The 21,063-nt window shown below is 36.9% G+C and overlaps 1 protein-coding gene across 1 annotated transcript in view; it reads right to left on the bottom strand.

The window, feature by feature from the left end:
* Positions 1 to 3,563: 3,563 nt before the first annotated feature.
* Positions 3,564 to 21,063, bottom strand: part of PGM2 (phosphoglucomutase 2) — a 30,681-nt gene continuing 13,181 nt past the window's right edge. The window contains exons 5-14 of the mRNA XM_016140718.2: positions 20,867 to 20,950; positions 20,543 to 20,736; positions 17,548 to 17,737; positions 16,729 to 16,826; positions 15,423 to 15,603; positions 15,239 to 15,332; positions 13,814 to 13,943; positions 12,891 to 13,080; positions 8,372 to 8,505; positions 3,564 to 4,024 (exon numbers count right to left, since the gene is read on the bottom strand). Coding sequence (XP_015996204.2) covers positions 3,922 to 4,024; positions 8,372 to 8,505; positions 12,891 to 13,080; positions 13,814 to 13,943; positions 15,239 to 15,332; positions 15,423 to 15,603; positions 16,729 to 16,826; positions 17,548 to 17,737; positions 20,543 to 20,736; positions 20,867 to 20,950 — 1,398 coding nt within the window. The 3' untranslated portion in view covers positions 3,564 to 3,921. The remainder of the gene's footprint in view (positions 4,025 to 8,371; positions 8,506 to 12,890; positions 13,081 to 13,813; positions 13,944 to 15,238; positions 15,333 to 15,422; positions 15,604 to 16,728; positions 16,827 to 17,547; positions 17,738 to 20,542; positions 20,737 to 20,866; positions 20,951 to 21,063) is intronic.

Here is a 21,063-nt window from a genome sequence, read left to right as displayed (position 1 = left end):
TCTAATGATTACATCTACATGAGACAGATTAGAAAGAGAAAATAACCAAATTTAATTACATGTCTGTGTAATAAACATGAGAGAGTCAGAAACCCCCCATACATGAGAGGGTCAGAGACAGAAAGTTAAAATGAGGTACATATGCCATTCTGAGCTCAGGATGAAGTAAGGCGCTTTGGAGATCCAAAGGGTCACTGCAGCACAGTAAGAGCAGATGTTCAGAAATTAGTAGTTTGCCCTGCCACATACATCAGTCGACAGATGTTATCTCTGATCATCTCTCATCATGGGCAAGACCCCTAATGCATATTCTTCTAGGTAGTTAAGGGGAAAGGCGGCAAACGTTTCTTGTGAGCCTGGAGGGTGTTGACTGCCCTCAACTCAAAATAATTCACATGCCAAAGTGGCACATTTTCAAGAGGCCTTTTCTGAACGCCTACACAGAAATGGAACAAAGGGATGATGAAGGGAAATGACATGCAAATAGCCTCCCAGGGTCAAATTGTTTTAAACAAAAATGTTAGAAATTTGAATGTCATAGTCTGGAAAAAGACACGTCTAAAGAAGGCATTACAAAACTGCTTGCCGCCCTGCTTGCCCACGGTCGGAATGTTTTCTTCCTGCAGTGCAGCACACTATGTGGCAAAGATCTGCGCACAGGTGTATTTCCCCTGCTAGACTGAGTTTGAGATCAGGACTGTATGTTGATTACCAGTATCCTGAAAGGTGCCTGACTCATAGAAGGATTCAAACATGATTTTATCAGTGCAGACATGAATGAATACAGAAATAACTCTGAGGATTCATTCTTTTAGGGAGTAAAACTATGAATTAGACATTACTCTTTCAAAATCCCTTTAAAGCAGGACATACACATTTGTTCCGTCACTTAAAACTATATGAGTTTCCAATGTCATGAAATAACAATACTTTTCCATAATAGCATGATGATTGAGGTAGATCAATGAGACACATAAATGAGAGGTACTTTCAATGTTTCTTAAAGGAAAGAGAAACAGCTGTTATTTCAAACAGAGGCCACGAAGAAAATAAAAAACAAGAAACGGTTGGCCTGCATTTTTCCTGCATATCAGTCTCTTAACTTGGGATTTGTTCTTTCTAGGTCCCGAGGGAAGATGGGCTGCCAGCTCTACCCTCAAATTGGAAGGTCAACCCCAAGAAGGGGTTCTAATTTAGCTATTAGAACACAGAGCGGGCCGCTGTGACAGCGCTCACTCCTGATCACTACCTTCCTCTCCTGCAAAGCACATTCTCAGGCATCTGCAGGTCACGTGCTCCGCCTTACTTGTCCCCAATTTCAGCGCTCACCCTCTTCAGGCTGCAAGGTGAGGCAGGATATGAACACACGCTGCTGCTATTTCCTACAAAGTGTTTTCCCCATCTCAGATGTGAGTTAGGTCTTATAAGAGGGCGAGTTAAGCACTCCGCCAAAGAGATTTGCCAATGATCTACTGTTGCTGACAGTGCCCTTACTGGATTTCCACATAATTTAAAGACCTGCAACATGAAATGACCTCAGAGAACACTGAGTAAAATCTCTGCATTTTGAAAATGACAGAATTATCACTCAAAGTTCCTAATTTACTTTAGGGCTCACTCTTGATGTTGTACAGTTTATGGATTTGGACAAAGGTATAATGACATATATTCACTATTATAATATCATATAAAGAATTTTTTTTTTTTTATTGCCCTAAGAACTTTCTGTGCTCCACTTTTCCTGCTAACTCTTGGCAACCAATGATCTTTTTATTGCCTCTACAGTTTGGGTGATGATGTGTCAGTGCAGTTTCATCAATAGTAATGAATGCGCCACTCTGGTGGGGGATGTTGGTAACAGCGGAGGGTATACCTGTTTCGGGATGGCAGGTATGTGCGACATCTCTGTATCTTCCTTTCAATTTTGCTGTGAACCTAGAACTTCTCTAAAAATAGTTGTACAAAATAACAAAATTGAGATAGAAAAGTTAAGTGGCTTCAACAAGGTCACAGAGCCTCACAGCAAGGTTGACAGCAGAACAAGATTAGAATCCAGGGGTCTTATGTTACAAGCTTTATGCACCATAAATTATGCTACCTGCATCCCATACTAAGAAAAAGTCAAGAAACAAGAAATATTTAGTGAGCATCCATGATACACTATTTTGGGGGAATACAAGTAAGAAATAGAGTTGTGGGAATCCCCCCTAGGTTCATTTGATTCCCTGCTCACCTGAGCGACAGGGAAGTGGGGATTGTCCTGAGGTTTACATCCGGGTTCTCTTTTTACCGCCACACCCTATCCCGGCACCTCTACACTTTGCTAAAGCTGCACTCTATGCCTGGAAGACTGGCCATGTTCGGCTGCTATTCACTCCTGAAGGAGAAGCAGCTCATTCATCACCTCTTCTGTGAGGCTTTCTCTGGGCAAAATGACTCACACTTTTGACCTTTCAGCACTTTGCAAATATGCTATTACAGATTTTGTAAGTATTTTAGTTACTTATTAGCCCTCCAATTAGACTGCAGCTCTCTCACAGTGGGATTGGATCTTAATCACCTCTGCATTTGTAGAAGCAAACTCTGCAATGGGGTATATAGTTTACGTGCTAAAAAACTTGTGGAGAGGACACAGATCTACCATTTCTTTTTTCTAGAGTACAGTTTGAGCCTAGGAAACATTATAAAACAAAAATAAATATAGCTTCTATAATGAAGCAGTTGACAGAATATATTGAATATTGTAGATTGAAGAGTTCCAGTAGGGCAAAAACTATGTATCACTAAGATACAAAAACATTTGTTCCTTTACTTTTGAAAAATGATTGCCAACAGTATTGTAATTTTTCATTGATCTACAACTGTTCATAACCATTTAGGTTAATAATAATAAAATAAAAATAATAATAGGCAATCATTTACTTTAAAAATAAAAAATCACATAAAATACATAAAGTATGTAAAAAACAGCTTGTTCCAAGATCATGGATATTCACTCAATAGGAGTCATTTTGGAAGGTTATGAGACCCACAATTATAAGGACAGTAGAAGGCGCAGACTAAATAATAACCTGGAAAAGAAAATCTATTATAAAAAAATCTGGTTTTAAATTTTGATCATATCTGAACAGGCCAAAAAAAATTAAAGTCGGGTAAATAATTATTATTTATAGTCCTTGTTGCTTCAGGACCAAGAAGGAAAAAAGAGTGCAATAAAGTACTTTGCAAGTTTCAAAAAAGCATTTGATTCAAGAGTTAAAGAGACAAAATGAATGTTAACACATTGAACAAAGAGAGTTAAGCTGTCTATTCCTATCAAATGTACAATGTGTTTTTAGAACTAAACTATTTTAGGTCAAAAACACTTATCTTTTAAAAGTATAATTTACTTCTTTTTACAGGTTTTCGTAAATTGTATTTTCCCCAAACATGAACACAACATTTGATCTATTCATTTATTTTACTTCATAAGCTATTGTTAGAGGTATAAATATACGTGCAGGCAGACCTCAGATATATTGCAGGTTGGGTTCCATACCAGCAAAATAAAGTGAGTTTTTCAATAAAGTGAGTCATAACCTTTTTATTCATGGAGGGTCTAGCCTTCAATTTGTAAAAAGTGCAACACATTAGTTATATTTTTTAAAGTTAGTTTTTTATTAAAAAAAGTCTCCATTTTTTAAATTTCTGATAATGTTCAGTTTCAACCTTTCAATAGGAATGTTGGTTTGTTAGGTTTGGCCATCTTTTCTTTATTTACCTTAAAGATCAAACATAAAACAATGAGGAATGTAGGTCTATTTTAAAAATATAAATACTTGTGGTGACTGTTTAAATCATTTGGTCCTCACAAATAACAATTAACAAATCAAGTTCAGCTTAATTGCTGGTAAATGTAATTAATCCCAAGGCTGGAATATTTCACTGTGCTTTTGGCTGCAGGTTATACTTTTGTGGCTGGAAAAAATATTCTTCAATAGCACTGACTAGTTCATGCAATTCTTTCTTCAGCTGCTCAGGGTCACTGCAAAATAAGGGGGGGGGGAGAGGGCGGGAATTCCAGGTCAGTGGATTATTCCAAAGCACATTTTAGATTCTCCCCACATTGACCAAGTAACACTGACATGTAACTTTAAGGGGAGGGCTAAGTCAGACAAAACAGAACTCCAGTGGCTTCAGCACGGGAGCGCACCTGTTAACTGGGACAGAAAAAAAAAAAAAAAAAAACCCTGAGACAATACTCATTATTTTTCCCCAAGATTTTCCCAAAGTCTCTACATAAATAAAATCACCCCTTTCCAGTTCTCATAAGAATTTTTAAGAAACACAATTTTTGGCCTAGCATTTCTAAAAGATCTGCAATGTTTGTTTGTACCTAGCAGTGCAGAGAAAACTTTCAGTACTCCAGTTGTCATTAAATCCTTCTGAACTTTTACAAGGGACATCTCTGTTATGTCCTAGTCTCCCAGGACACAAAGTTTCCTGATTCTGTTTCCCCTTAAACTACTAGAGGCTAAGCAGCAGACTCATCTGTAAGGTCTTCCTAGGATGGGTGGAGATGGGGAGCCTCCTACCGGGCCTGCTAGTCACATACCAGGAACTCAGACCCCAGGGTTTATCTTTGTTATTCTACCTTCAGAACAAAAGGGCCAAAACTAAAGTGTAAACAAGAATCTAGGGAGCGAGATCCTTTTAAGGATATCAAGTTTCAAGCATGTTGAAAACACTCATTCATATGCAAACAATTAGAAGGTCAAATAATAAATAAAATGAACTTGTAATTAGACAAGCTTCCTGCACCTCAGGTAAGTGTCAGGCCACTAGCACAGTGAGTGAGTCACTTTAAACACTTTTAAACCAAAAGCTGATTTAAAAAACTAAATCTTTCAATTCAAACTGTCTGTACTTCATACTTGACCATCTTTAATATATACAAACTTTATTTTAATGGAAATGGCAATCCTTGTAATTAGTTAAGATTTTACATTGCGATAGCTAACCCGTACAACTAAAACAATTCATTTTATTACAGACATTAATTCTGGCTCTGCAAATTACTAGTGTGTGCCCTTGGGCAAGTGGCTTAGCCTCTCCAAGGCCCAGATTCCTCATTTGTGAAATTGTGATAGAAATTTACTTTCTCAAGAGAGTTGTTGTATAGATTGAGATAAATTATATAAAGCAATTAGCATAGAACCTGTCCCAAAAACCTCAATAAATGTAGCTCTCATTATAACTATTTTTACTCCCATTTTAAAATATAAAGTAATATGTTTTATAAGTACATATGAATCGCAGTTGTTTTTTCCCTTCTCCATAAGTGCTTTGAAGAAAAAAAACAATTCTCAGAAAGGCACATAATAATGTTTGTGTTTTTTTAACAATATACCTAAAACTAAAACTCATCAATGAATTACTATATATCTATGTACAAATATATATGCAGGCATATATATATATCTCCTACTAGTTTTGTTTCTGTTTGAACCTTGCTTAATATAATTATTATCTAAACCTTGAGATAGTAAGAGAATGTCCTTATTAGAAATGCATATTGAAGTCTGTGACTTACTTTCACATGGTTCAGAAAAAAAATGAAATATAAAATATATATGATGAGAGAGAGCAGAGATCACAAAATATTAGCAATTGCTGAGTATAGGCTGGGGTAGGCAAACTATGGCTTGAGGTCCTCCCCCCCCCCCTTTTTTTTGCTTATGACCTATTTTTGTAAATAAAGTTTTTTGAAACACAGCCACTTCCATTCTTTATGTATATGGCTGCTTTCTCACTACAACAGCAGAGCTGAATAGTTGTGACAGAGACCATATGGCCCATGAACTCCAAAATATTTACTATCTAGCTTTTTACATATAAAAGCTTACCAACCCCTGGTCCAAGTGACAAGTACATGAATATTCACTGCATTATTATTTCAACATTTCTGTAGGGCTGAAATTTTCCAAAATAAATATGTGGACAAAACTAAAGACATCTACCCCAACAAAAATATTTTTTTACAAGCAGGACTTATATGTGAAACAAATTTTTACATTCTAAAGATTAGTAGGTCGTGGAATTCAATAAATAAACAAAATTCATGCTACAATACATTAATAATATTTAAGGTTATCAGAAAATAAGGAAACTTTAGCCGTGACTTCATTTCCGTTGGACATTACATGTGCTGGTGGCTGGTTTGAGCTCTGACAGCATATCCATGGATGACTTAGTGCCTAATGTCCCATTTAATAAAAGTGTGCAACATTTCAAAGAATATAATACAAGGACAAGCTTTCAAAATATTTTCAGCAATTTATAAACTAACATTTGAATTTAAGTCCATTCAATAAGCCATGCGAAAATGTAAATACTATAGATCTTTAAATATTGAATAGTATTGTTATTATTATAAAGGAAAGTTTTCTGAAATATTAGATACATTTTCACAGCATAAGAAAAAGGAAAGGACAAATATATAGAGAAAACATCTTTAAATTGGACTAATGCTTAATTGTTTTCAAAAGAATGAGACATAGAAATATAAATGCACTGAGAATGAGAATTACAAGGACATGTAAATGGAAAATCGCACTCGATATAGCAGCAAATAGCTTGTTATCTAACAAACATGGAAACACCGAAAATTGCATAATATTCAATAAAACACTGGTTATGCAAAGTGCTTAGAAAATGAACTGTTTTATGTGTTTAAGTTGCTTAAAAGTTGAGTTTTGCCCTTTAAGCACAAAAAGGTTTTGAATGAGAATCTAGCAAAATATATTTCACATGAATTCTCAATATATTTGAGTATCTTGACGTTTGAGAGCCATAATTATGACTCTAACTGTTGGACTGGAGCTCTTCTTATTCGGAAGATGATTCGGAGCTCATTAAGTGTGGACTGCTATTTCCCTTAAGATAAACTCCCAGAGTGGTGAACATTCTGAGTTTTATATCTGTGTTTTATAGTTTTGTTTTGCTTTAATATTTCTTGCTTTGCTATCAGCACTCCTCTCTGCTTAAGGAAAATCTAACTTTAATAATTCTTTCTCCTCACTTCTAATTTGCTACATTTTAATATGCTATCGGCTTGCCAATTTAAAATGGTCAGAAATTCTTCTCTGCTTCTATTTCCACATAGTGCAAATTTGATTCACAAAGCCAGAAAAAAACCTTCTATAAGCAAAGCTTTGGTATGCATATGTTGCAACAACTACCTAGTTGAATGTGGCTAGTGCAATCAGGAAACTGATTTTTTAATTTCATTTAAGTCTAATTGATTGAAATTCAAATTTAAAACCTGACCCTTGATTCAGTTGTTGGAAAACTTAAGTATGTTAGGAACAATTGGGTTATCAAAATCCACTTTTTCAACTACAAATTTCGTGATATCTAAATATAGTCAAGTATTTCTGAAAAACTTTGCATTTGAATTGAGATGCATGGTAAGTGTAAAATACTAAATGAATTTTGAAGACAATATGGAAAAAAGTGAAATATTTCATTAATAATTTTTATTATGAATTACATGTTGTAATTACATTTTAATATATTATATAGATAAAATATATTATTTGAATTAAATAATTGATCTGTTTCTTTTTACTTTTCAAAAATGTGTCTTATAGGAATTTAATTGCATATATGGCTCACATTTTATTTCTATTGGACAAAGTTGACTTACTTCACTTAAAAATTTTTTCTCCTGATTCTTAACTGTATTCTGAATATAGAAGTGCTAGTTAACTGAGGGCAATATCACATTTACACACGCTAACTACATACATCACAACTGTTAAAGTTCAAAATGTTATAATGGTTGAGAAGTGACCAACTAAAACCCTTTGCCAAGGTCACAAAAACATGACCCTGAAGCCATTAGACCCTCAGTTCTTTGGTGGCAAGGACTCTTTCTGATAAGGCCCTTTATCCTACCTGGGACCCAGTACAGACTTATGCACAATCAGTGCTTAAAGATATTTGTTGAATGCATGTGAAATAGATTTTAATTTATTGTATCAGAGACATGGAGAAAAAGAGAAAAACTCGTTGGTGCTTGCTTCAAATAAAAAGTACTGAAAAAGGAAACTATTACTATTTCAGTATTATTATTATTACTGAAATTAGGAGTGAAATTTTCTCATACAAAGAAAGTTGAGAGAGGAAGAGGAGTAATTAAGTAAGAAGTAGGCACTATTATCACTAGACATTTCAAGCACCTGTTAACAGCACAATATTAATGTAGGTTCTTAAACAACTTTCCTAATTATATGCCATGTTGGAAATATGAAATGTTTCACTTAAAATTGGAACAGAACCAATTAGGAAGTCTAGGGAATAAGTCAGAACAGCTACATCCACATCTTACCTGTTTCCAGGTGGGGCACACAGTTCTGAATAGTACTTGATTTTGGGCTCTGTCCCACTGGTCCGCATGGTGGCCACGCATCCATTAGCAAAGGTAAAGGTGATCATTTGGCTGCTTTTACTAGTAGGGAGAATCTAGGAATTAAATACACATGTTATAAATTTAAATAGTAACATAAACTGTCCTGGTCTAAAAAACAGTTTCTCTTGATAAACAAGAAAATAAATGCCAAACAAATACATTGGTTTAGAAAAGAAGAACATTCTGAGAAAAATCAGAAAATGTACTCTATATGAATGACATACAAAATAGTAATAATAATAATAATAATAATAATAATAAGGTAATCTGTGAAAATTAAGTAGCTTTGTATACTAGCTTTTTTTAAATGAAATTATTTATTTTAATTAGTTTCAAGTATGTATACTAGTTTTTTGTCTTCTCCATTCTATTCATTAAAGCTACTAAAGTTTTACTAGAATTGAAATACATAATTTCACAAGAAATAGGTTATAATAGATTTAAATGCATTACAAAAAAGAAAAAGAAAAAGACAATATTAGATTTAATTTCTTTGCAAAAAAAAGTCTATACAGAGACTTATAAAAAATAAAGCTTCTGGCAGATGTATTCATAGCTGATTGCTCTCAAAGCCCCACTAAAACGACAAAAACACAAAAACAAAACAAACACAAGGACAAAGAGGAAAAGAGGAAACAGCAGTTGATGGGCTGCCAACCAGTCCGGGAAGGGAGAAAACAGATGGAGGAGCAGAATCGACCCGATGGGACCCAGGATTACGACAGCTGAGCATCTGCGGGAGATAGACAAGAACTGAATCAATGAGCATCTGCGGGAGATAGACAAGAACTGAACCTAGGTGCTCTGCAGAACACTGGCAAATCTCGCTGCTTGGAGGCACCAGGTACTGCGAAGGGCAGGGGAGAGAAGAAGGTGGTATGTGAAGGGAGCTGTTAGACCCTCTCAGATCCTCATCCTCTGCCCACAGTCAGGCAACCAGCTCTCAGGAGATGGTTTAATTCTGTGGTATAATTGAATCAGAAAGGCTCAGGAGTTGGGGACACCTGACACTGTGTAGGGTGAAAAGAGAGATTAATTCGAGCCCACAAACACACTAAATGCTAGAGCCCCTCCTCCCATGCTCCCCAGATTTCTCCGCCACTTATAGAGCCTCAGTATCCAACTTGTAGCCCTCAGCCAAGAGACTGGGATGAGAGTTAGGCTTCCCCAGATGCGGCCCTTATACAAAGCTAATTTACTACCCAATCTCCCTAGAGTGAAGTATGTCAGTTGCCAAGGCTTCAGCATATACACAGAGCTTCCAATAAGGTTTTTAGTGCCCAAAGGACAATTAAGGATCACCAGACTTTGGAGGGGAAAAAACATCAAGGAAAAGACAAAGTCCAAAACAAACAAACAAACAAACAATAATAATAATAAAACCTGGAGAAAATAAAGACAATATAGAGGGAAAAAATCTACATTTAAAAAAAGGGATAACTAATATCATTAAGAGAGTTACAATATTATAGACATGAAACAAGAATAGGATGTAATTTTCAAAAATTAGAGAATAAGAGCTAAAATACAGTAAATAGAAGTACTGAAAGTTAATGTTGAGGAAAATTCCCCAAAAGTCGGAAAAGAAGATACATATAGATGATAGGAAAGAAAGAAACAGAAAGAAGATCATCAGTCCTGGAGAGCCAACATCTAACTAAACACTTGTTGAAAAGGGGAGACCAGAAAACACAGGGGAAGAAGTTATTGGAAAAACAACCATCTGGTCTCCTATGACACAAAATCAAAAAAATTTCTCAGAACTAAAAGAAATGACTGCAGAGCAACAAAGACCCACCGAGTGTCTAGAAAAGGGAATGAAAAGAGACACATACTTCAATACACTGCTAAAATTTTAGAATCCAAAGTATAGCAGAAAGTTCCTAAAACTCTCTTAGAGAGGAAAAATAAAAAAGTTGCACAGGAAGGATGGAACAAGTATGGCATCAACACACAGGTCTAGTTCTAAATGAGTGAATGACTGGGTGCTCAACGGCAACACCAGAACCCAACACTGACGGAGCGATGCTTTCAAAACTGCGAGTCAGTAACGTCTGAGGATAGAATAAGACATTTTCAGAAGTACATGTCTCCAAACATTTACCTCCCATTCACTTTTTCTTGGGAAGCTCCTAGAGGATATTATTTAGGAAAAGAAATATAGAAGGAGGAAGTCACTGGGTTCAGAAGCAAGGGAATGACGAACAGCATTCCCAGGATGACAGCTGTGCACTCAAACCAGAGAGCAGCTGGCCCTGCACAGATGGAGGGAACAGGAGCGAGGCCAATGGGAACAAACAGAACAGCAGACTAGCCGAATCGTTGGACCATGTGGAAACCCCACCAAGGCATATTTGAAAGACGTGGGAAGAACTGGTGATCGTTTTACAGAAATTCAAGCAAACAAAAGAACAAAGCAATGATTAATTACAGGAAAAACAATTCTCCAAACAAATTAGGGGAACCTAATCGAACTACACTACTTAACTAAGCCAGAAACAACAGTTCCTAGTCATAATGATACAAGCACAGAACCTGATGTCACCCAAAGCTGTGATATAAACATGTTGAGAGGACAAGAGAAAAAGAAGAGTAGTGAGTATTGGAAGTAACTAAATCCTTACCTCTACAATAGAAAATTAATAAAGCCTAACACTGACAAGTCAGAACATCACCATATAAGCACATTATGTAGAAGCCTGGCAGCAAAGACCAAGAGAAAGAACAGGCAGGGAAGGCTGGCTGTCTCGGCACCATGCCAGTGAGACAGCAGTGGTTGGAAATGCCGTGTTCCGTCCTCTGAATACTACTATCTTCTGAAAGTGTATTGTGTGCTGATGAAAATAAGAAATACATAGAAAGGTAAAAATCAAAGATATCATCTAGTAATTCACAAGGATATTCTTGCTCTCCTTTCCCTACCTCCTGCCAGAGCTAGCAACGCTCTTTTGAAGCCACACTGGAGCCTTCTTTGGACTCCAGTGGGGAATCCGCATGGTATGAAGAATGCGACCTCATATTTTACAGCTAACAGCTACCAGACACTCAGAGAACATGGTAAAACTAAGTAGGAAGCCAACAGTGGTTCTCCAAATTGGACCAGTCGCCTCCACATCAGCTGGGAACTTGTAAGAAAGACAAACTTTTAGTCTCCACCCCAGTCCTACCCCAGACCTACTCCGTCAGAAACACCAGGGGTGGGTGGGCTGCAGCACTCGGCATTTCAACCAGGTGGCTAGATGACTCAGATGCTTGCTTAAGAGTGAGAACAAGCTGAGAGAGAGGAAAAGCAGGATCTGGAATCAGAGGACCCAGATGGTACCCTGACCATCACCAACCAGCTGTGCAACCTCAGACAGCTCGTGCACCTCTTAGCATTGATTTCCTTATGTGTTAAGTGGCAGTGTTGGCTGAGATGACTATTGAAAACCCTTTTAGTTCTAGCCCCTGATTTTTAACTTTCTATATATTTTGACAGCTTACTTACAATAATGCCTAAATGTCTAAAATCAGCTTCAAATAATTATATGATTAACATGGTTCTGCACCCAATTCTGACTATGTTCCCTACACCCCTAAGCAATTTTCCGATACCGCATAGTATCCTACAATTGAATTCAATTCTGACACTAGCTACCTGAGATAACATCAGATTCCAGAGGTTTAAGGCTCAGTCCTATAGGACTGCCCCCCCCCCCCACCGCCGCCCCTACACACACACTTCAGATGCCAGTCACAAGTCTAGTTCATCACCTGGGCTTCTGACTGACGAGCTTTGGATCAGAGGTTCCTAAGAACTCTTCCTTGGGTTTGATTAATTTGCTAGAGTAGCTCGCAGAACTCAGAAAAACATCTAACTTACTAGATTACTGGTATATTATAAAAGGCTATAACTCGGGAATAGTCAGATGGAAGAGATGCATAGGGCAAGGTATGGGAAAGAGCATGGAGCTTCCATGTCCTCTTTGAGTCAACTCTCTCCCCAAATCTCCACATGTTCACCAATATAGAAGCTCTCCAAACCCTGTCCTTTTGGGGTTTTATGGAGGCTTCATTACATTGGCAAGATTGATTGATTAAATCATTGGCTATTGGTGATTGAACTCAGTCTCCAGCCCCTTTTCTCTCTCCAGAGGTCAGGATGGGACTGAAAGTTCCAACTTTAATCACCTGGTTTGTTCTCCTGGCAACAGTCCCCATCCTTAGGTTACCTGAGTTTTCTAAAAGTCATCTTGTCAACAAAACACACAACGCTTTTATGCTCTCATCATTTGAGAAATTCTAAGGGTTTTAGGAGCTCTGTGCAAGAAAAGAGGACAGAGACCAAATATATTTCTTATTATGAATCCCAATATTGCACTGATATATAAGTCAAGCTTTTCAAAGTATAATAGAAGGTAAAGAGAAAAAAAGGTTGACAAAAGTAGGCATTACTTACAGCTTTTTTATCAGGTTGGCTATCATCATAGCCAGTTGTAAGATCCCTAACGCCAGATATTTCAAATTTGCCACAAGTTTTTGGATAAGTATTCTTCCCATCATAGTTTCTAAGGTTTTCAAATAATTTTTTAATGGTGCCCTGATCATGGCAGATGAAATATGAAGTTTTGGTAATATGGTAGCCATACCTATCAAAACAAATACAAACACATGCAAAATAAAGAACAAATCATTCTGCATAGGGCACACAGAACATGTATCAACCACTATATTCTAAAACACTTAATGAAACAAATGACCATGACCAGCTTCAAAGGAATAATTCGGCATTAAGAAAGAGCTATAACAATTTACCCAAGGGATCACCTAACTGTTGCCTGGCCTTCAGCCTATATTTGTAAGTAAAAATTTTATAGAAACGTAGCCACGCCACACCCATTACATTATGTATTGTGTCTGGCTGCTTTTGTACTACAAAGGCACAGTCGAATAATTGCTATAAAAAGACTAAATAGATGTTTCATAAACACATTTAATCTTTTTTGACATCGGACACCTAAAATCATATCTTTAGCTATTTCTGCGACTGATGTTGTCATCTGGTAAAGGTTACTGCCATCACGAATGGTAATTACTATTAAATGGCTAAGTATCAGAAGGAAAAGATAATTTATTATTTGGTTTTCATAAGAAATAGAATTCATAACAAAAGAGAATTGGAAAGAATACTAGCATCTTGTGCATAAGTACATAATACATTTAAAAATATTACTACGTGTGGTGATACATGTAGTAATAGACTGATGCATGCAATAGACTTATGCTGATCATGTCATAATATATACATATACCAAATCACTGTGCTGTACACCTGAAACTAATAAAAAATATTTCAGTTATGTAGAGTCAGTAGAAACTTACTCAACATAGATGGCCTTTAGCTGCTGAGACAAAGACAAATTCTTGGTTGCTAGAAAGCTAGCCAATTCCGCGCTTATGACAGCGGCACTGACTCCATCTTTGTCCAGAACAAAAGGGCAGCACATATATCCTGCAGAAACACATGTCAGACACACACCCTTAGGAGTGGGTTGCTTTACAATGCTGTGCATGCACATATCTGTATACGTTCTGCTTATTTCATGACAGGTTGTACAGTATGAGTATGCGGATAGTTTTCATTTACCACTGTATATAAAAATCTAGCCCAGTACCTAGTACATAGTAGGCCTTCAAGAAGTATTTGGTGAATAACCCATAAGGAGAGTCTTTCTTCTAGCCAAAAAGTGCTCATTTCCTAGGTCCAGGCCAAATCCCTCCAGCTCACACAAAACTGTTTCCAATTGTTCTGGTCAATCCTTACTCTGTCTTCTCTGAATTCCCACAGTTTTGTGAGTTATAGTATTTGTCTTGACACGTAGCCTATCCGCTTTCATATGGTTACCTAACTAGAAAGATCCTTGTAAGCTGCTATAGGCGAAGGTCAGTGTCCATTTCTTTCAGAATCACTGCATAATTGATATGCAATAAATATTTCATAAACCAATGTGAAAAAAGGTTTTTAAATAAAAAGCTATGAAAAGACAAAACTGCCAATTGTGAGAACAAAAGAGCAAAGAGGAGCTATTACACTTCATTTAATCAATTAGTGAGGTGTGTGCCGCAGAAAATGCACAGACCAACCAGAAGAATATATATGATAGAGTAAGTATAATGTATCGTAACTAAACAAATAGTTAAAATACCCCCAGCACAGACATCTGAATTTCAAGTTTCTATGGCGAGCTCTCCTTTCTGCTCATTTATCTCGACAATTTAAGATAAGTGTTTTTCAGTCATTCTAGCTAGGCTTGGGGTCATCTTTTCAAGTGACAATTAGTTTGGTGAAGGCACCACAACCATATTTTCTCCTTTCCTCTGGACAGACTTCTGCATAGCATTTTTGGAGGAGAGAACATATGGGGCCTGGATACCAACTCCACAGTTGAGGAAATATCACAATTCCCCCAGTATGTGGATTCTTAAGCTGCTACTAGCCATGTGCAGGACACCACTGTGTTCAGTCATCTGGGGAAAGAAGTCACTTTCTTACATGAATGGCTCTGTTATTTATGAGATATTCTTTTTAGCTGAAAAAAATCTGATTTGCCATTTTAGGGGTAGGATGCTCTTTGAAATGCTGCAGAAGCAAAACAAACTGTGTGTTCCTGTTTCACTGCTCATCTTTTGAACCCAAATCCAAAACCACATCTTTTTTCTTTTTCTTTTCTTTCTTTTTTTTTTTTTTTTTTTTTTTTTGCATTCTATACATTAACTGATTCTATGGTCATCATTATCACTTCTTACCAATAGCTTCTTCAAATGCAAATAAGACATTCTTCCCCTGGTCTATTAGCTGTTTGGCTCGGTTCCCCATCCACTTAAAGCCAGTTAATGTTTCCTAAAGGAATAATCCAGAGGAGAAAGACAGGCCTTAGACCTTCTACAAAGCAAAAGAAAGGAGAAAGAGCCTGTGCCCCAAATGCCTTACCTCAAAGTGAAAACCCTCCTTTAAGGCAATTGCCTGTAAGATTTTGGAGGAAACAGTGCTGGACAACATGTATGTGTCCTTGAGGGCACTGCGATCTTGGTTCTTTTCTTTCCAAGAAGTAAAGATCCACCAGCCCAGGAGAGCCCCCAACTCGTTGCCTGAAAACACTCGCCATTCACCACTGGAAAAAAGGAAGAACAACCGTGCATTGCAGTGATCTTAAGAGAGACATTGGAAGTCACCGAGATGGGACAATTAAGCTAAACAAGCTTCAAAGTAGTTTCTGGAAGATTATTCTTGGTATTCTTATTTTAAAAACTGGCTAGATATGTGACTGCCACTTCACAAACGGCTACCATGCCTCAGCCAGTTGGCCTAGACAAACATCTTATCTTTGAAGAGCATATAAAATGTTAGTGATGACACATAATGCTTTTACCTTGGTCCGCGAAAAGAGCTTTGTCTTCAACATAACAAAAATATGCAAGCAAGATCCTCTAGGGATAATAGTTTATAGAACTCAGTTTTGGTCTGGTCAGTATTGCTGATTCTGAGAGGGCAATAGCGTAGCGTTCCTCAACACTTACCCTAGTGCTAAAACAGTGAGGACACCCGAGAACGGATAAGTGATTTATCTTCCTCTCTGTAGTCCAGATGGCTAGAAGCACACCTCATATTTAAGCATATATCACCTTCGCTTAATTTCCTAAAAATTTATATAGAATTGAAATTGTTTTACCATAATCTAAAACCCTAACCCTCTGACAGCACTCCACTACCCCTAAAACATCACACATGCTGTTTGACACCCGAAACTACTTGGACCCTGCCTACCTTGCAACAAACTCCACAATCGAATTTGCCTGGACACTATCAGTACTCCATACCACAGGTATTCCTCTCTGGTCTGCTCAACCTAAATTCAATATTTCCCTGAAGGTCTAGCTCCTTACCAAACCCTTTGGCAAGTACTGAACTGTAAAGCCAGCACCAAGCCAAGTACTTTGCCTCCATCAGGCACTGAGTGATTAACTATAATAAAATCAATGATACAATAAGAGAAGATAACAAATAGTAATTTCAATTCCAAACACATATGGGACTGGTTTACTTTGCGTTATGCTTGCCAATTGTGTGGCCCCCAAATCAGCACCTTACTCTATGTTGGAGGACTTGACAAAAGTCCAGTGAGATGATCATTTGCAAAATAAATGGGAAATATTTCTAAATAGGTCTAGTCTCCCCCAAAACATTTTAATCTGAAGCCACCCTTTATGTTTTCTAGATTATCAAAATTAGCTTGTACCTGTCTTGCTTTTCTGCCACAGCAAGTCTATCAGCATCAGGGTCATTTGCTAAAATGATCTTGGCCTTGATTTTGTCAGCCAAAGCAAAAGATAAAGTCTGAAAAAGAGTAGAAAGAGAAGAGTACTTTAATCAAGAATCAAGCACAGGCAGTCTTTTTAAAAATGTTCAGTTCTTTAAAAACTAAAAGAGGACATCCCTCAAACTGAGGATGAATTTTATTTTTGCAGCTGGTCCTGCCTGGTCACGTATTACTTCCTAAGCCAGAGGTCAGAAATGGGAGCTGATATCAACTCACAACCCTAGACTGTCCATTAAATTCACCCCACATCTGATAGCGTGTGTGTGTGTATGTGTGTGTGTGTGATCGGACTGGTATTTCCAGGCTTCATGTGTGATCAGCCTCACAAACCAACCTTCTAAATATCATTGCTACCCTAACCTTTAAAAAAGGTTGAAGGAGCTACAATTTACATAACACTTCTTCCTATCAGAAAAATGACAGTTAAGGGTAAAAATCATGTGATAAACTTCCATTCTATTACTGTTCCTTTTTGACATTAAGAAAGCACAGTAGGTTAAATTTAAACTTACTTCAATTAAATTTAAAACATCTTTAAGATTTCAGATCTCTTATCTGATGCTAATATATCTAATGTGAAAGTTTCTTTAAGAAATGATTAATAAATATAAAATTTCCAATGATGAAATTTTTGTTTTTGGTGTTCAATGCAATGAAAGCACATAAAAACTTATTTTACTTGATAAAAGTAGTTTTGAAGATAAGAGGTAAATTATATAATTGAAAATATTAGGTTACCAAGACACCTTTACCCTCTTCGGGGTTTGGGTATTTCACTGTTGGGAACTCAGGATCGGGAACTTTCTGTTCAGGAACAGCCTCAGGAGGAACAAAGCCAAAAGCCTTGAAAGCCGACTGCACAAAGTCATGACCCACGCCGTGGACGGCGGTATGCACAAACTTCAACTTGGTCTCCTTGTTCACACTCCTAGAATCAGACACATCGTGGAAACTGATAAAGTATACAAATGTGACTCCCCAAACTGGAAGATTTGCAAAATATCAAAGAACCAGATCCCGAACTACATAAAATATCATCGTCATAAGAATGTATAAGACAACTGAGGATCTTTCCAATTCCATTAAAAAACAAAAAACAAAAATCTTGTCCACTCCCTTACAAATATACGCCCCTCCCCCAACATATTTTAAGTTTTAAATTTTACTCTGTAGTTGTTTTCAGCAAATCCGATTACTTTCAGAGTCTGTTTTATGCAACAGCGTTTACCCCTAGAATGGGATAAAAGAGCGAGCCCCAGGCGTGGGTTCTGGGAGAGACTCACAGCTGCCCATGGGTACCTGCCCATGGCAGTGCCAGCTCTGAAGCTCCTCAGACCCTTTCTAGCTTCAAAAATGATTTTCAAAATGTCCATTCTCACAAAATGTGACAGGACACAGAATCTTAGGTTACAGTCCATTTCTTTTGGCACTGAATAAATAAAGTGTTCTCTAAGATAATAGTGGTTTAAAATAAACATCTCCTTGGAAATAAAATGCATCTAGAAAAATAAACATGTAATACTAGTGAGAAGAAATCTGGAAAAATATCTCTAAGATATTAGAGTGAATTATAAAACTAACACAATTAGAACAGTTTAGTACTAAATATAAAAAGGCAAATTGAAGGAGCAGAATAGGGTCAGAATTTGATCCAATTTGAAATGGGAAATATATATGAGTAGTAAAGCTTAGTGGTTTACATGCTTTGGAGACAGACTGAGTTTAAATCCTGGAGCTCTGCTATTTGCAAGCTGTGTGACTGCTGATTATTTACTTAACTTCTCTGTTTTCTCATCTATAAAATGGCAATCAGAACCTACCCTCGGCATCACTGTGAGGATTAAAATGAGATTGATCAGTACAAGTGAAGGGCCTATTGCAGTTAATAAATACTCAATTTGTGTTAGAAATTGTTTGATAATGATGGTATTTTCAATTACTCAAAGAAAGATAGATTCTTCAATTTAACGTGTTGGTACAACTTCAAACCTTTTCAGAAAAAAACAAATTTGCCTTCCTACTTTGTACCTCATACAAAATTGAAAATCACCAATGACTCAAAGATTTAAACATTATGAAATATAAACATGTAAGTCCAAAAAAAGGGGGAGGATTTTTAAAAATAATCTTGGTGTAAAGAAAGTCTTCTTAAGTACAACACAAAACCTAGAAGCCGTAAATTAAAAAACTTGTAAACATTATCACATTTTACAAAAGTTCGGCAAAAAGAGCCAATGAAAAAGTCCAAAGATAACAGTAGAATGGAAAACAATATTTGAAAAATAACGAAAACTAGTTTTATATATAAGCAAAGAGGTTTTATAACTGCAAAAGATGGACAAATACATAGAAAAATACAGGATAAATGTTTACGAGAATGCAAATAAAGTGAGATACTACTTTCATTTAGCAAATTGGAAAAAATGAGATATTTGATAATGTCTAGTGTAGGTAAGAATGTGTGGATCACATATTGTTTCCATATCCTGCTAGTGGGAGTGTCAACTAGTGTAACATTCTTGGGGAGAAATTTGTTAACCATTATTAACTTTGTAATTACATATACAATTCTGATGCCAGAAATGTACCTAAGGACACACACACACACACACACACACACACACACACACAGAGTACTCTCAAGGGTGTTCACTTAGGGCAGCAGAAAACTAAAAACCCTCAGCCTTTGTGAAGTTCAATCAGAGGGATGGAGGAAAGGCTCACAGATGTCTTTCGTTTGGACTGTTCACCATTTAAAAAATCATCCCCATCACTTAAAAATTAAGAGATTTCACCCACGAAATCTCGGTTTCCAGTTTCTTTTAGGGAGAAAAAAGCTGATGATCTGGCGACTCTGGACGACATACAAGCACCTACTAGCTCCCAGCTCGTGTGGCCGCTCGCTTCCGGCAGGACTGGGGTTCAACATGCTACACAGGAGCCTCCGCTTCCCAGTGACCCAACAAGCACAATATTAGAGACAACCTAGAAATGTTGCTCCCTTACAATCAGTGGCTTCTCGTTAGGAGGACAATCGGGAATGGTGGGACCCCCAGAGTGCTACAGAAGGACGACACCGTCGCTCTGCTCGTCTTATCTCAATGTAGCTATCTAGTCTGCGTCTACAGTTACTGGGGGAACAAAGGCGTAGAACGAACTACATGGACAGTAGATTTCTATTTATGGCCTTAAATATATATTACGTTTATAATACGTGTGCATATTCACAGAAAATTTCTGGAAAGACCAAAAAAAAAAAAAAGCCAGCATTTCTTATTTGACACCTTTTGGCAGTTTTCTTTTTACTTACATATATACACATATACACACAGACATATGTAGACACACACATTCACATTACATACATATGAGTCTCCCACAGAGGTCAGCAAACTGTGGCCTGTGAGCCAGCCACCTGCTTTTGTAAATAAAGTTTTTATTTTAACTTTTTCTTTTTTTAACACAGCTATGTTTGTGCTCATTTATGCATCATCTATGGCTGCTTTCCTCGATTCCTATGGCAGAGTCAAGTAGTTGTGACATAATCTATAAGGCTCATAAAGTCAAAAATATTTACCGTCTTTTAAGAAACATTACCAACTCCCTATCTACAGTCTCTAAAAATCAGATGCAGCTATAGTATATGTACCGATAAAAAACAAATTAAAACTGATAGAATTTGGATAAATCACATGAACTTAACTCATTTCAGGTGAGTTTACAATCCATTTACCTGTGAAAACAGTATTTTTTAAGGTCTTCAAAGTAGTCCTTATTTATGGAAGCACTTGGGTCATGAAGAAGTGCACTGCTATTAATTAAAGAATCATCCCAAGCTTGTGGCCATGGCTCTAGATTTTCTTCGATAGCTTGAGAAATCCCTTTATCATGAGGAGAGGTGATCTGAGCTCCATTATCCCAATAGACCTAGAGAATGCAGAAACATATCCAGACAGTGTAGGGTTAATGGAAAAGCACCCATTTCCTGAGCTCCCAAACTGTAAAGGTTTAGGGTTCATACAGAAGGACAAACATGCGGGAGGAAGAGTAAAAATACCTTATAACCATTGTCCTGCTTTGGATTGTGAGAGGCGGTTATCATGATTCCAGCACAAAGTTTCAAATGTGATACTGTATAGGGCTGTAATAGTAGGAAACAAGAAGAGTGTTAAACAAAAAATTAGGTATACTTAAAATGTCCATCATATATTGTTTATTGTACCAACTTGTTCCCTTTTAACAACTTGTTCCCTT

This window comes from Rousettus aegyptiacus, unplaced genomic scaffold (genome assembly GCF_014176215.1).
Source record: "Rousettus aegyptiacus isolate mRouAeg1 unplaced genomic scaffold, mRouAeg1.p scaffold_m13_p_10, whole genome shotgun sequence".
NCBI classification, from domain to species: Eukaryota; Metazoa; Chordata; class Mammalia; order Chiroptera; family Pteropodidae; genus Rousettus; species Rousettus aegyptiacus.
The sequence above is the reverse complement of the archived record's forward strand: the minus strand, read 5'-3'. Positions and strand labels throughout refer to the sequence as shown.